At 41.7% G+C, this 15,739-nt stretch overlaps 1 protein-coding gene across 4 annotated transcripts in view; it reads right to left on the reverse strand.

Annotated features, from left to right (window-relative positions):
* Positions 1–15,739, reverse strand: part of BCAT1 (branched chain amino acid transaminase 1) — a 103,777-nt gene that overhangs the window by 52,576 nt on the left and 35,462 nt on the right. For all 4 annotated transcript variants that reach the window (XM_042469276.1, XM_042469273.1, XM_042469274.1 and 1 more), the window contains exon 2: positions 11,957–12,025. In XM_042469276.1, the coding sequence (XP_042325210.1) occupies positions 11,957–12,025 (69 nt within the window). The remainder of the gene's footprint in view (positions 1–11,956; positions 12,026–15,739) is intronic.

Here is a 15,739-nt window from a genome sequence, read left to right on the forward strand (position 1 = left end):
CATTTAGATTAACAAGGTGTTCCTCTACTATCTCTTTACTTATTCTGTGCTGAAATTCCCCTATTCTGTCCTCTGCTCCATTATCTTCAGGTTGAGCTCCCTTTGCCTTTTCTGAGAAGACTGAGGCAAAGAAGGTGTTGAGTAATTCTGCCTTTTCTCTGTCTTCTGTTAGCATTTTGCCATCTTCTCCACACAGTGGCCCTACCGTTTCCTTCTTTTTCCTTTTGCTGCGGACATATCCAAAAAATCCCTTTTTATTCTTTTTAACCTCTCTAGGAAGCCTGAGCTCATTCTGCGCTTTAGCTTTTCTGACCTTACCCCTACAAATGCCTGCTATTTCTTTGAATTCTCTTTCTGTTATTTCCCCTTTTTTCCATTTCTTATACATGTTCCATTTCAAACTTAGCTCGGTTGAAAGTTCCTTAGTCATCCATCCTGGTTTCTTGAGACACCTCTCATTTTTCTTTCTCACTGGAACTGTTTGAAATTGTGCCTTCAGTATCTCTCTTTTGAGAAACTCCCATCCGTCCTGAACTCCCTTCCCTTTTAGTATTTCTGACCACAGGATCACCCTCAATACTTCTCTAAGTTTACTGAAATCCGCTCTCCTAAAGTCTAGAATGCGTGTCTGACTATGCCTGGCTTCTCCTTTTCATTGTATAACAAACTCCAGGAGAACATGGTCACTTCCACCTAATGATCCCACCACTTGCACCCCACTAACCAAGTCATCCTTGTTGGTTAGGATCAGATCCAAAATAACTGACCCCCTTGTTGCCTCTTCCACCTTTTGGACCATAAAACAGTCTTCCAGGCAAGTGAGGAATGTGCAAGACCTTGAGGATTGTGCTGAGTTTGACCTCCAGCAAATATCAGGAAGTTGAAGTCACCCATCACTACTACATCTCTCTTCTCTGACCGTGTGGTCAATAAGGGATCCTGGAGGCAACTGCTGTTTACCTTGTCTCTTGTAACCAAGCACACAGCTGCAACAGAATCAGCTGGAACAGAATGCCACTCTTTCCAAGCTCAGGCTTTATTGTGTTGTCTACTGCAGACACTGCTCCTCCAGACTGTCACCAAAGGTCTGGCGTTCTCCTTCACCATCCTCCCAAGGCTGGTGCTTCTAAAAAAAACCTTTCATCTGGACATATGATGAAGAAGAAAAAGGGGGCTAGATGCATAAAAAGACATTTCAAAAAGGACCTTCACTGTCAGAGGCTTTGTTAAATGTGGAATGCTTCCAGCTATCTCACCCTGTGCTGAGGCAGATGGGAACTCCTATGCTCAATAGACTGAAATGTATGAAACTTCTAAAGAACATATAAAATGCCCACTTTAGTTTGGTGCTCCAGAGTCATCTATTTTTCATGTAAAATTAGGCAAAATCATGGCTGCAGAAAATTCACATCATTCAGTGGCAAAAAACCCACAAAAAACAAACAGATGAAGTATCATAAGAGGGAATTTCCCAGATGTGGTAGAAACCCAGCTTCTTCCTGGTTTTTTAACGGAAAAGGCAAGTATATGTACTAGCAAATCAAATGGTTGTTCAGCTGCCTCTCCAGTCCAATGCTTGAAAATTTTAAAACTGCAACTCTCTGAATCCCCCAGCCAGCATGGCCATGGTCTGGAAACTATAGTAAATCTTCCAAGTTCTAATCTTGCCCAAGCCTGGTCAATGCTTTGATAGACTGGTTAGCAGTTTATTTTGGTGAATGGGGGTTGGGTGAGATTCTCTCCATGTTCAGTTTCTGAGCTGAACACAGAAATTTCTTTGCACAGGGCCACCATGTGATATATAAGCAGCATGCATGGATTTAGTCTGCACAGAACATCCTGCTGATGTTGGCATAGCTGAGTAACATGAGAAGAAAGAACAAAACTGGAGCACATTCTATCCTGCAAGGGAATCCCTTGGGGCTGACTGCAAACACCTGTTGAGGCTTTTTGTTTATGCCTGTGGCTTTCCATTGAATTAAGAAGTGAAATAGTTTTTAATGCAGTGGTCTTGATGGACCTTGCTGTCACAATTCAAGCACCTTAAAAGGAGGTAATCAGCTCCATAAAAGGGAACAATCTTCTTGGAGAGAAGGAAATAAATCAAAGTTAACTAGGGATGTAATTCATTGCTAATTTCATTCTCAAAGAAAGCAATGAGTAATTTTAGTAGGTTTTTTTAATCCCTGCTACAAGACAGCCTTTGAAAAACTGGGTAGTTTTGAATATTGTTTTGAGTTCGGGGCTTATTCTTTGCAAAATTTGCATGTGGTGGTTTGCACAGAAAATATCTCTGTACAGAAAATGCTGTAGCTTGGGGCTTATTCTGAGCAAAACTGGCACATATCTTTTTATATAGAAAACAACACTTTCTGAATAGGAAATGACATTTCCTGTAATAGAAAACAATACTTCAGCAGACAAATATTATTGTCTGCCCAGAAAAATGCTGTTTTCTGCACCACGTTGTACGGAATGTCATTTTCTGCACAAAGGGGTGTGACTATTGTGCCAAATAAGTCCTGAACTGAAAAATTCTAATTATTCCACAATTTTCCTTGTCAGTTCCCAATACTTGACAAACTCTTCTAGAACATGGCCACATAGCCTGAAAAACCCACAAAAAACTATGGATGCCGGCCATGAAAGCCTTTGATTTCACACTTGAGAAACATGGTTTTCTGCCATCTTTCTGAATGTTTTCAACTATTCTTTGCATCTAATGTTAACCCAGGAAAATCTCAGAGGAACAAGAAAATAAACAGGTCCCTCCTCAAAAAGCCAGCTGTAATGTGGAAAACCTTTAGGTTATATAATGCCAAAAAGGAGGATCCTTTGTAGATGCTTCAACAGTAAAAAAAATTAAACAGGGAGGTATTTATCCCCTCCTTCAGATCATGCATATAGCATTGTAGCAGCTTCTCTTCTTCCTCCTGATGTGGACAATGTGAGGCTTGTTGAATCAAATACCTGACCGCATAGAGGGAAGGTGTTTATATTCTACCATTAAGACCTGGGTACCTTCAGGTATATTCCCAATTCAGGAGGGCTAGTTAATATGGTCAAGAGCCACTATGGTGTAGTGATTTGAGTGATGAACTAAGACTCCGGAGACCAAGGTTCAAATCCCCACTCCACCATGGAAACCCATTGGAAACTCATTGGGTGACCTTGGGAAAGTCACACTTTCTCAGTCTCAGAAGAAGGCAAAGGCACACATTAACAAGTTAATATGGTCAGCATGACAACCCCATGATTCCAAGAACATATTGTTATCCAAGCACAGAATGATGTCAAACTCAGTAAACAGCATGTCAGTCTTCAGAATGCAGTTATACCCAACTTCCCCCACTTTGAAATGCAATACTTGCCAGCCATCAAGTAAGAGGATCCACTTAGTAATACTAAGGGATTGCAAAATTTGGTGTGGCCAGATTGCACAAGGATCATTAAGGTGCTCCTCTTCTATCAGGCTGTGGGTTTATTCACATTGCAGAATTAAAGTACAGTGCTCCCTCGGGTTACGAAATTAATTCATTCCGCGGCTAATTTCGTAACCCGAAAAACCTTCGTAACCCGAATTGCCATAGGCGCTAATGGAAAAAAAGCCGCGGCTCTGCCGCGGCTCCATTTAAAACAGCGCCAGGGTTTTTTCGTAACCCGAAAAAACCTTCGTAACCCGAAACAATAAATCCCTATGGGATTTATTCGTATCCCGAAAAATTCGTAAGCTGGGTAATTCGTATCCCGAGGTACCACTGTAGTTTGACACCACTTTTTGACCTTATCTTACAGAATCCTGAGAATTGTAGTTTGGTGAGGCACTGGAACTCTTAACAGACCAGATCAAATATCTCACCATACTACAAATTCCAGAATTTGTATGTGTGGACGCATCCTGTATTAAGCCAAAATGTGCCTGGAGTCACAGAATTAATTTGTTGCACTTAAGGGTATCTACTTGTTAGCTTGTTTCATTTTTTAAAATTTGTGAGTCATTGTCAGAGACATTAGAATCAGAGAGCAAAGAGGGAAAGCAAATGACATTTCCAGACTGGCCTTAAGCTTGGAGGAATCTCTATGTTACAACATCACTTGTAATGACAGGCTCTCAGAAGGGGGCAATATATTGTCAGCCAAGCTTGGCTGTTGCCAGAGTCTGCCTATAATACAAAGTTAAGTAACAGAGCCATAAGGCATGGCAGTACTTAGTGCTAAGACTTTAGGGTCTGCTGGCTCGGTGTATGTGTGTGTGTGTTTAAGGGTTTGTTCTTGCGAGACCATCTGTCCCTTCCACTGGGATGATTCTTTGCCTTCCCCTGCTTTAAAATGCTCTGTACTTTCGTAGACAAAGACGAGAGGGAAGATAACGTAATAAAGGGTGTGGAATACAGCAGACCAATATTGTGTCTCTTGCTGAGTAATTATGAATGCTGGTCTACTTAGATCAAAATAGTTGAAGATTTTCCATACCTTGGATCAAACATTGATCAGAACACAAACTGCAGTCAAGAAATCAGAAGAAGGGCAGCTATGAAATAACTAGACAAGATTCTAAAGTGTAGAGACATACAATTAAGCACTAAAGTTAGACTTATCCAAGCCATTCTATTCCCTATCACCAAGTACGGATGGGAGAGCTGGACAGTGAAGAAAATAGATAAGAAGAAAATCAACTTGTTTGAGATACGATGCTGGAGAATAGTGATGAAGATACCAAGGACAACCAAAAAGACAATCAAATGGATCCTTGAACAGATCAAGCCTGAACTCTCCCTGGAAGCAAAGGCGGGGTACAAACCTCCCAAATGCGGCTTACTCCCAGCGATACTAGGGTTAGGGACTGCATGGCAACTGTACGGTCTCTAACTCTAGTATGGAGTGGCACCGTAACAATGGCGGAGTCCCGTGTACTCATAGAATCATAGAATCATAGAATCGTAGAGTTGGAAGAGACCACTAGGGCCATCCAGTCCAACCCCCTGCCATGCAGGAAATCCAAATCAAAGCATCCCTGACAGATGGCCATCCAGCCTCTGTTTAAAGACCTCCAAGGAAGGAGACTCTATCACCCTCCGAGGGAGTGCATTCCACTGTCGAACAGCCCTTACTGTCAGGAAGTTCCTCCTAATGTTGAGCTGGAATCTCTTTTCCTGTAGCTTGCATCCATTGTTCTGGGTCCTGTTCTCTGGAGCAGCAGAAAACAAGCTTGCTCCCTCTTCAATATGACATCCTTTCAAATATTTAAACAGGGCTATCATATCACCTCTTAACCTTCTTTTCTCCAGGCTAAACATCCCCAGCTCCCTAAGGCGTTCCTCATAGGGCATGGTTTCCAGACCCTTCACCATTTTTGTCGCCCTCCTTTGGACACGCTCCAGTTTCTCAATGTCCTTTCTGAATTGTGGTGCCCAGAACTGGACACAATATTCTAGGTGGGGCCTGACCAGAGCAGAATACAGTGGCACTATTACTTCTCTTGATCTAGACACTATACTTCTATTGATGCAGTCTAAAATAGCATTGGCCTTTTTTTAGCTGCCGCATCACACTGTTCACTCATGTTCAACTTGTAGTCTACTTGGACTCCTAGATCCCTTTCACACGTAGTTTCATTCAGCCAGGTGTCACTCTGGTGCCATCATTGTGACATAAGCGTCATGTGGTGTCTGTATGGTGCCGCACATCACTTATGTCACGAATGCGCCATGTAGCTCTGATCTAAATATCCAACTGTATCATGGAGAACAGCTTTTCACCACATCCTTCCAGAGTAGTTCTACAGAGCCCAGGTACTCTCAAGAGCAAATCAGAGAGGAATCTATCACTCTTCTATTATTTTGACTTGAATGTTAAGTTTTAATTAAAGCTATTATAACTCTCCACTGAAGTCTGTTGTTGTTGTTGATGATGATGATGACACCGATGATGATAGCAGCCAGTCCTCAAAAACCTGCCAAAAGAAAAGGGTCTTTGCCTGCCCACAAAAAGCAAGTATGGTACCAGTATAACCTCTCTTGTGGTTCCCCACATAAACAAACTTTTAAAGAACTCTTAGAGATAGGTGTAGGTAGTTTCTTGACATGAATGTCCAGTCGTAACCAACCATAGGGAGTGGTGCTCATCTCTGTTTCTAAGTTGAAGAATCAGCGTTGTCCAAAGACTGCTCTGGTGGCCATGTGGCTAGAATGATTGCACCAAATGCTGTTACCTTCCCACCCAAGTGATAACTATTTATCTATTTGCATTTGCATGCTTTCAAACTGCTAGGTTGGCAGCAGTTGGTACTAGTGATGAGAGCTCACCCCATCATACAGCCCTCGGGCTTTGAACCTGCCGATCTTGCAATCAATGGAGTCAGTGTCTTAACCACTTGAACCACCTCATTCCTTACAGCACATAAAATTATGCCAGTTAGTTGCATAACAGGACTCCCCACTGCTTTATGCAGGCTGTACTTTTCCATTTCCTATTTATACCCAGCCTTATCTAAAAGAAAAAACACAAATATGTACACATACGTACTACAAACCCAGAAATGAAAACTAGAGTGACCTTGGATATGAACTGGGAGAACATGCTGATTTTAAGAAATTATTTAGTTCCAAGACATGCACTATGGTCACTGGTTATCATGCGAAGAATTATTGGAAATGTAATTGACTATTCATATTTTTATTTGTATGAAAAACAGCCCTTGTATGAATTTCTAATATCCTTTCAACAGAGCTTTTGCGTGAATAACGAACTTATGCCAGAGTCATTTTCATTTACTCCAAAGCATTATAAAGTGTACACAGACAGCACAATGGCATTATAACGATAATAAGAATTCCAATTATTGCAGGTTTCACTTCTTTCATATGTTTCTAACCTCTTTTTTAACCAAACTAGCTCCCCAAACAGCTTACAACATGAAAACACAATACAATTTAAAATCTGAAATAAAGCCAGCTAACATACCATCCTTTTAAAAAATAATATTAAAACCAAAATACAAATATAATGGAATATAACACATAACCTTCGTTCAGCATAAGTCTGGTGTCAATCTATGGTTAATTGTCTTTGCAGATAAAAGCTTTGTTAAACATTAATATATATGTTAACTCTTTTCCTAAAAATGTGGTGTGTGGTTGCCAAATGAGCCTTCCTAAAGTATGAGCATGACTATTGAAGTCGACAAAATTAAACACAGCTTCATCCACAACTTATGGAACTAAGCTGATGATGAACTGCTTTTTAACTTTCATTTCTGCAGTTATGATCATTGGGGCTCGACAGACTGCCCTGAAAGGGTGAGCTGGAGGTGCCCAGTTTTGCTACTGAGGGACACCGCAGCAGCCAAACCGTGTGGCATCCCTCCACACCAAAAAGAATTTGCTAAAAGCAGGTCCTTTTTGGTTCCTATGCCAGACACCATGAGTACATCATCGGTGCACTGTCTCGCGTTGATGATGCAAGCATGGTGCCATGACATGTGGATGCTGCACCATGTTTGCATCATCATGGCGGCCCCCATGTGGATGGGAGGCCACCATAATGGTGGCAGTGTCGCATACTAGGACTCGGGAGCGTGCGGATAATCTGCACTCCCGAGCCCTAATTTTGGGTGGTCTGTACCGGGCCATAATTAACAAGGAATCTGACAAAGAAGATTCTTTTTATGTCTGCCCAGCCTCCCACTTTTTCTTCTTGTCTTTTGTGTAACTGGAAGTTTTCTAGCAGCATTACGGGAATGGCAAAGGTGGGCTGGAGAAACAGACTTTCAGTGCTGGGTTGCACCATCTCCAGTCCAAAATGCAATAAAAAGACCTTGTGTGGGGAAAGATGTTAGGGATGATGGGAGTTGCAGCTCTTCTCCTGGCTTTCACTCTCACCCCCCTGGTCAGCGGAAGAACAACCAGTTTGACCAGTAGCTCTGAGAATTGGCTGAAGAAGTCTTCCAATCTTCTCTGGAGTCTGCTGGTTCTTGTTCAGCTCTCAAGACACCAGTCAACACAGTAGTCTTCTTAAAAAGATCTACTTTTATTCTAATATATACACTATGCACAAAACAATTCACCACTCACAAAACTCACACTACTATACTCCTCAATACCCACCAAAAGTATTGCCACACATTATTGCTTACATAGACATTTGTCTCTCAATTCATTATACAGTTGCCACCTCCTGGGCGTGTACATACATTATGATTGACATACAATACTTGGCTCAATCTAGACCTCATATTGCATCATATATTACTGTCCACTCAATGACTTTCAGGTGATATCAATTTGCACCTTTTCACTTTGTCCTTGCCACATGTGTCCTTGGCTTTTAGGACCTTTTAATTACATTATATGCAACACCTATGTGACATTTCAATTGCTTTTGCTGTGTCATGTTACTTTCAAATACATCCATATACATATTATATTTCTTGTGACTATATATCCCATGTGGCTTTTTCCTGACAAAAGAATGGGATGCTACCTCAGTTGACCCTATTGTGGCCATGTTTACAATGGCAGCATAAGCAGGAGCAGCTTCCTGAATCCCTTACTGAGTCCCTTACTGAGTTCTGTGACCATCAAGATGGAGAGAAAAGGAGAAAGCAGGGTAGCCTGTCTCAGCAGCTCCTTCCAAAATGTTTTTTTTAAAAACCCATAAATCAGTAAGTCTGGCCACAACTTATGGAACTAGGCTTTACGAAAGTAAAATAAATAAATAAATAAATAAATAAATAGTCAATCAATCAATCTCTCCTGGAGTCGCCCCTCCGTTTTTGCGGAGTTAAAGTCTGTGTTCCTTGCCCATTTGCAGGCGACAAATGGAGGGGGACAAAATGGGGCACACACTGACATTTAAGTCAATGGTGCTTAAATGTAGGCAAATTTCCATTTTTGTGGGCAGGGTCTGGAACTAATCCCCTGCAAAAATGAAGGGACTACTGTATTTCAAAAGAAGCTTTCAAGTGGTCTCTGGAAGGTTGACAATGTTTTTGTTTACTTATACAAAGCTTACCTTACCTAATTGTTTCATTTCATGTGAGCATATTGCTAGTTTTGGATAAAAAGTTTGCTGAACCATGTTGAGTGGCTCTCTTTTTCTGGTGTCTATGTTATTTGTGTCTCTGGTACCAAATTTTCTGTTAAAAAAGCAATACCTGGGAGCACATCTACTTTGGTCCTGTTTGCAGAGGCCAAATAAAATGCCCATTCTCCTGGTGTGGAGTCCAGATGATGCATAGCTCAAATCCCTGTTCTGGGGCTCTAAGAATCTCCAGGTCCTCTCTAAGAATCTCCAGGTACTCCTGTGCAACTCTATGGCCAACATCTGCCTGAAGTTGATTACAGAATTAGGCTGGAGGACCTACAAATGCCTAGAGAAGTGTTTTCTCTAGGGACTTTTAAAAAAGTGATTGACATAAAAAAAATTAAAATCACATTTAACAACATAAAAAACCCCACAAAGACACACATATATTATAACATTGACTTACCCCAGTATCTAGACAAAACATCCCACCACCCACACAGTTTGAGTACTTCCTTGTCTCTTTGTATCCTCTGTCTTTCTCTAGGCACTTTTGGGTTCTCCAGAACAACTCTGTGGTCAATGTCTGGCAGAGTTGTGCTGGAGGACCTAGAGATTCTTAGAGAGAGCATATTAATGAAAACCACAAATAATCAAATTCACAAAAGTCAAAACCACAAATGTGGAGGACCAACTGTACTTTCTGGTGGTTGGTGGGGGAAGCAGAAAGGTTTATCTGAGCCTCCTTCTGTATTATTGAAGCAGGAGGCTTGAGGGGGGAAGACATTATCCACAGTTGCAATAAACAGCACATTATTCTGGCAAAGTTTTGAGTTTATTGTATTTCTCTCTCCTGGGGCCCTTTCACTCCATGTATTTATACCACTGTTATTCCACCTTAATTGCCATGGTTGTATTCTATAGAATATCTGGGATTTGCAGTTTGATGAGACACTATAATTTTGTGCATGAAAATTCTCGATACTCCCTCCCTGTACTGCAAACTGTGGATACAACCACAGCAATTAATCATGGTGCTACAATTGTGTATTGTGAAGCACCACTTCTTCTTTCCCCTGCATTAGAACAGAAGTCCTAAGTGCAAGATACCTATAGGATACATAAAGTCATGTGATATATCAAGAGCAGAACTTGAAAGTTATTTTTTGCTAGTAATTTTTTTTACAGTACTTCAGTATCTTGCAATTGTATTTGCAAATATCCTTTGTATTCTTAGTGTAATTACAGTGGTACCTCGGGATACGAAATACCCAGGTTACGAAATTTCCGGGATACGAAAAAATCCCATTGAAAATAATTGTTCCGGGTTACGAATGTTTTTCGGGTTACGAAAAAATTTTTTGGTGCTTTTCGGCGCTTTTTCACACGAAACGCGGCTTTTCCCCATTAGCGCCTATGGCAATTCGGCTTACGAAGGCTTTTCGGGTTACGAAAGCGGCCGCGGAACGAATTAATTTCGTAACCTGAGGGAGCAGTGTACTATACTATTCTTTTGGCTACACATAACTTTACACCTCCACATCCACAACTTATTATGGCTACATTTTTAGCACTACTGTTGTGACTAAATGAAAGCTGGCACTCAGAAGGGGAGATCATTGTTAGTACTGTATATATGATAGTGCAGAACTTTTGGACACTTTGTTGTTGTGCCTTCAGATTGTTTCCAACAACTACATAGATACAATTTAGGCTCATTTTCACCATCCAGTTCAACATTTTCAACATCAGCCATCTAGTTGTTGTTGTTTTTTAAAAGAGGGGGGAAAACAGGAATCTTCTCTATTTATCCTAAGTGGCATCACTGGGGTTGGGGGGTCACCTGGTGTGGGAACTCATGGTGTCAGCCCTCATTGACTTCCTCCCATACCCCACCATACAGAATCCTTAGTAATGTTTTTTGAACAAATGTTACTTGTAAATTACAGTGCGCCCGCGTTATACGCGGGCACACTATACATGACTTTGAGTGTATGCGTTCAAGCCATGGGTAGCACGCAGGGAGCAAGGGGCTACACATCCCATTCAGATGGGATTACCCTTATGCGGGGGCATCCGGAACAGATCCCCTGTGTAAGGTGAGTTTCCACCGTATAACGCCATTTTATCAGTGAACATAATGGCAATAGGTACGACATAAACAACTAGCAAAATTAAAATTATATCTTGAAGTTACAATATCATATGTACATTGTTTCATGTGCTTTAAATGAAAATTTGGTAAGATGGGATGGTTTTAAATAAATTTTTGCAAGAATTTTAAACAATTAAATTAATTTTTGTTTAAGTCATAGAATCATAGAGTTGGAAGAGACCACAAGGGCCATCCAGGAACTCACAACCAAAGCATCCCCAACAGATGGCCATTCAGCCTCTGTTTAAAAACCTCCAAAGGAGGAGACTCCACCACACTCTGAGGGAATGTGTTCCACTGCTGAACAGCTTTTACTGTCAGGAAGTTCCTCCTAATGCTGAGCTGGAATCCCTTTAAATTTTAAAATTTTATTTAAAAAGAATTTGGGGCCTCTCCTTTCTCACCATTTCTTCAGTGTTTTAAAGGGATGTAGGGGAATGCCACAGCCAATTTCTGTGAAAAGGAAGATGTTTGGGTAACAGTGGTGTAACCGCTTATTAGGGTGTCATCTGGTGTGCCCCACACCCCAGTGTGACATTCCTGCTTATCCTTATGCAACCCCTACTATTTGATCAATTCTGCACTTGACCAGCTTTTTGAGGTGCAACTGTACCTTTAAATTCACCCCCACCCCTCCAATCTTGCAGTGTTCATGCACTTCCCTAACCTCCACCAGTTGATGGGTGATGACAAACTGACCTCTCTACGTTTTAAGGAAACTGTTTCTTACTGAGAGGAGAACAGCTTCAGGCACTTCTGCTTTTGCAAATAACGTACCTTGAAAGACTCTGTCACATGTTTTGCGGCTGCCCCCATACACCCAGCTGCACAGTCGTTTTGGCAGCCCTGCAATGGAACAAAAAGAAAAAAAGTTTTTTTAAAAAAAATCCACAAACCACATATTAAATATGCAGTGGTGTAGTTAGCACCTGTTCAGTTAATGCATTCTGTATACTCAAAGAGGAAAATGAGACAATTAGTGCTGGGAACATTCTGAAACATTACCAGAGAGCTACATTTTCCGCAGTTCATTTTGTTACAAGACAAATTGCTTTGCACCTTCTACACTTCTAGGCACATGAGAGGATTGGGAAAATCCTACTTTACTGGAACCCTGAAACACCAAGGAACAAGACCGCAATTGTTTCCAAATTACAAGTTGGACCAGAAGTTTTTAATTCTACCAAGTCAGTGGATTTCCCACTTACTTATTTTGATGTTTATGATCATCCACTTCAGTATAGTTAAAATAAATAAAAGTGAATGTCCTTTTCATCCTGGAGAGCTCAACAATGGCTCCTTTTAATCCTGGAGAGAAGTGACCAGTGGGGTCCCACAGGGGTCTGTTCTCGGCCCAGTGCTATTCAACATCTTCATCAATGACTTGGATGAAAGAACTGGGGGCATACTTATCAAATTTGCAGATGACACCAAACTAGGAGGAGTAGCTAATACCCCACAACACAGGATCAAAATTCAAAATGACCTTAATAGATTAGAAAGCTGGGTCAAAGCTAACAAAATGAATTTCAACATGGAGAAATGGACGGTACTGCACTTAGGGCGGAAGAATAAAATGCACAGATATAGGATGTGGGACACCTGACTTAAAGAGACTATGTGTAAAAGGGATCTGGGAGTCCAAGTAGAACACAAATTGAACATGAGTCAACAGTGTGATGCGGCAGCTAACAAGGCCAATGTGATTTTAGGCTGCATCAATAAAAGTATAGTGTCTAGATCAAGGGAAGTAATAGTGCCATTCTATTCTGCTCTGGTCAGGTCTCACTTGGAATATTGTGTCCAGTTCTGGACACCGCAATTTAAAAAGGATGTTGAGAAACTGGAGCATGTCCAATGGAGGGTGACTAAAATGGTGAAGGGTCTGGAAACCATGTCCTATGAGGAACGCCTTAGGGAGCTGGGGATGTTTAGCCTGGAGAAAAGAAGGTTAAGAGGTGATATGATAGCCCTGTTTAAATATTTGAAAGGATGTCATATTGAAGAGGGAGCAAGCTTGTTTTCTGCTGCTCCAGAGAACAGGACTCGGAACAATGGATGCAAGCTACAGGAAAAGAGATTCCAGCTCAACATTAGAACCATCCTGACAGTAAGGGCTGTTTGACAGTGGAACAAAACCCTCTGAGAGAAGTGGAGTCTCCTCCTTGGAGGTCTAAACAGAGGCTGGATGGCCATCTGTCAGGGATGCTTTGATTGAGATTTCCTGCATGGCAGAATGGGGTTGGACTGGATGGCCCTTGTGGTCTCTTCCAACTCTATGATTCTATGAATATTTGAATCATAACAAAAAAATACCTTTAAGCACCCTTTCTCTTTACCATTCTACCCAATAAATAGAAAAGGAACAAACTGGTTGTAGGGTTGTAGAGTAGTATTGAAGTTCAAAACACCCTTGGTGACCACAGCCAGGAAACCTAGGTATTCATGTGACCCCAAAACTATGCTACTCCATCACTTTGAACCTAATGACCCTGGATTCCTGCATAAAGACCTCCTTCAGCAACTTTTACAGCAGCAAAGTCATGTCCAGCACGTAACTGGAAGTCTTCCAGGCAGGCTTCTAGGTGGCAGCCAATGTTTAGAGTACTCACTTACTCAGTTTGCACTCCAAACTTAGTGTACAAACTTAAGTCTGGGAAGCCAACAAGGATTCTGATTTTAAGAGATGTCATAACGCTGTGGTTTTTTATTTATCTCCCCTGTGAGTGCCTTTCAAGCTTCTCATCACATTGTAATAAAATACTGGTTTCTTTTCTAACTGTAATTTGTCTACAGGAAATTTGTGCATTTAAGCTTAAGATCTCTCAGTAATTAATTATCTTTTATTGAGTTTCTTCCTCCTGATCCTCCCCAATTTCTCTATATTAGATCTTGTAATGCCTTGTCTGATGTCTCTACATAAGAAGTGACCAACTGCAGAGATGTAGGACCATTTTTTCACCCCAGCATGCCCAATGTGAATGGAAGTCATGTCACATCACTTCGTGTTTTTCTTTTGGTCAATTTGTCTGTGTGCTTTTCCACATATGTGGAGCCTTGAGGGGTGTCCGTAGCTAAATGGCTGTGTTTTGCAGCATTTATAAGCCATTAATAAGTTTTATGAAGGAGGAGAAATTGCCTGTAATTTTTTTTTTAAAGGCCAAAAACCTGAGGAATATGATGGCTTGTTGGAGTGTAAAATGGGGCCCCATGGCCCACTGTGGCCTACACACTGCACTTTCCCCACAGTAATTCCCCTGCCCTACACCATACTAAACAATACATACTAAACAATAGTTTAAAACATTTCTGAAATGGGGCTTTGTTTCTGTTTTTTGCAAAGCCTAACTGCAGTTTCCCATTATGTCCAAACTCTAATTGCAGTTAACATTAACTACAGTTAACTGAAACAAGCCATTCCTCCTAAGAATTTGGTTTAAGATTAGCTTGTTTCAGTAAACACATAATGTATTGAGTCCCGTGAGTGGAAACACAGCTATTAAACCACAAGAACAACTCTGCAAAAACAATGAAACCTAACAAGCAGGTATAAAACTCTTAGGCTGGATATTTCCAGGCCCTCACTGTTATAGGGCTGAAACAGACGGCCCAAATTGCCGCGCTGGTGCCGATTTTTAGGGTTAGGGACCATGCAGCAACTGCATGGCCCCTAATCCTAGCACTGTATGCAGTGCTATAATGGTGGTATCCCGTCCATAGGGGCGCCGCCATTGTAAGCGCGTGGTGGTGGCCACACATCGCCACACGGTGCTTATGTAACGATTGCGCCATTGGCACACTCATTACATCCGCCTGCAGCGCTAAAAGAACCTGGGTTTTTCTGGATGATTTTTCCCCTGCAGGGAGGCCGCGCAATTTGGCGGCTGCAGCTTCCTTTGAGGGAATTAGGCTGTTGGCAGGCCACCCTTTTCAGGCGGTCTGCCCCGCACCAGAGTCTGGGTCTGGTGGAAATGCGGGTGTCAACTATTGCTGAGATCAGCTTCTCTATCATTTTTTTTAAAACTCAAACAATGGGCCTGGCAACCACAATTGACTCTTGTATGCCTTTCCTATTAGGCACTGCCTTTCTCTCCCACAATGCATATTCAGGGCTGAGGCCAGAAGCAATAGAAGTTGCATCAAGTCCCATTTTGGGTGGAAAGGTTGTTGTTGTGTAACCTGCCCCTCAAGCCTTGACTCATTTCAACTGTGTGGATGAGGCATCTCCAATCCCCCCCATCCTCCACTGCTCTCTAAGACCTGTAGATTCATTCCTTCTCATGATGAGGCCAAAGTACGAAAGTCTCAATTTAAGCATCTTGGCTTCCAGGGCTACAAGGAGGTTTGCTCTTGGCAGAGGGCAACATGCACTCCAGAAGCTCTTTGAGTGCACCTCACTCTGATGGTGCATCACAAGTTTGACTCAAGCAACAACCGGGGAGGCCTGCCTGGAGTGCTACTCACCCACACCTTCTTGGGGGTGTTACAAATTATTTATATAGTAGTCAAAATACAGTAAGTATGCCTACCCAGTGCAGGTGCCTGCCATGAGATGTTCCT

Source organism: Sceloporus undulatus, chromosome 5, assembly GCF_019175285.1.
Source record: "Sceloporus undulatus isolate JIND9_A2432 ecotype Alabama chromosome 5, SceUnd_v1.1, whole genome shotgun sequence".
In the NCBI taxonomy this organism is placed as follows: domain Eukaryota; kingdom Metazoa; phylum Chordata; class Lepidosauria; order Squamata; family Phrynosomatidae; genus Sceloporus; species Sceloporus undulatus.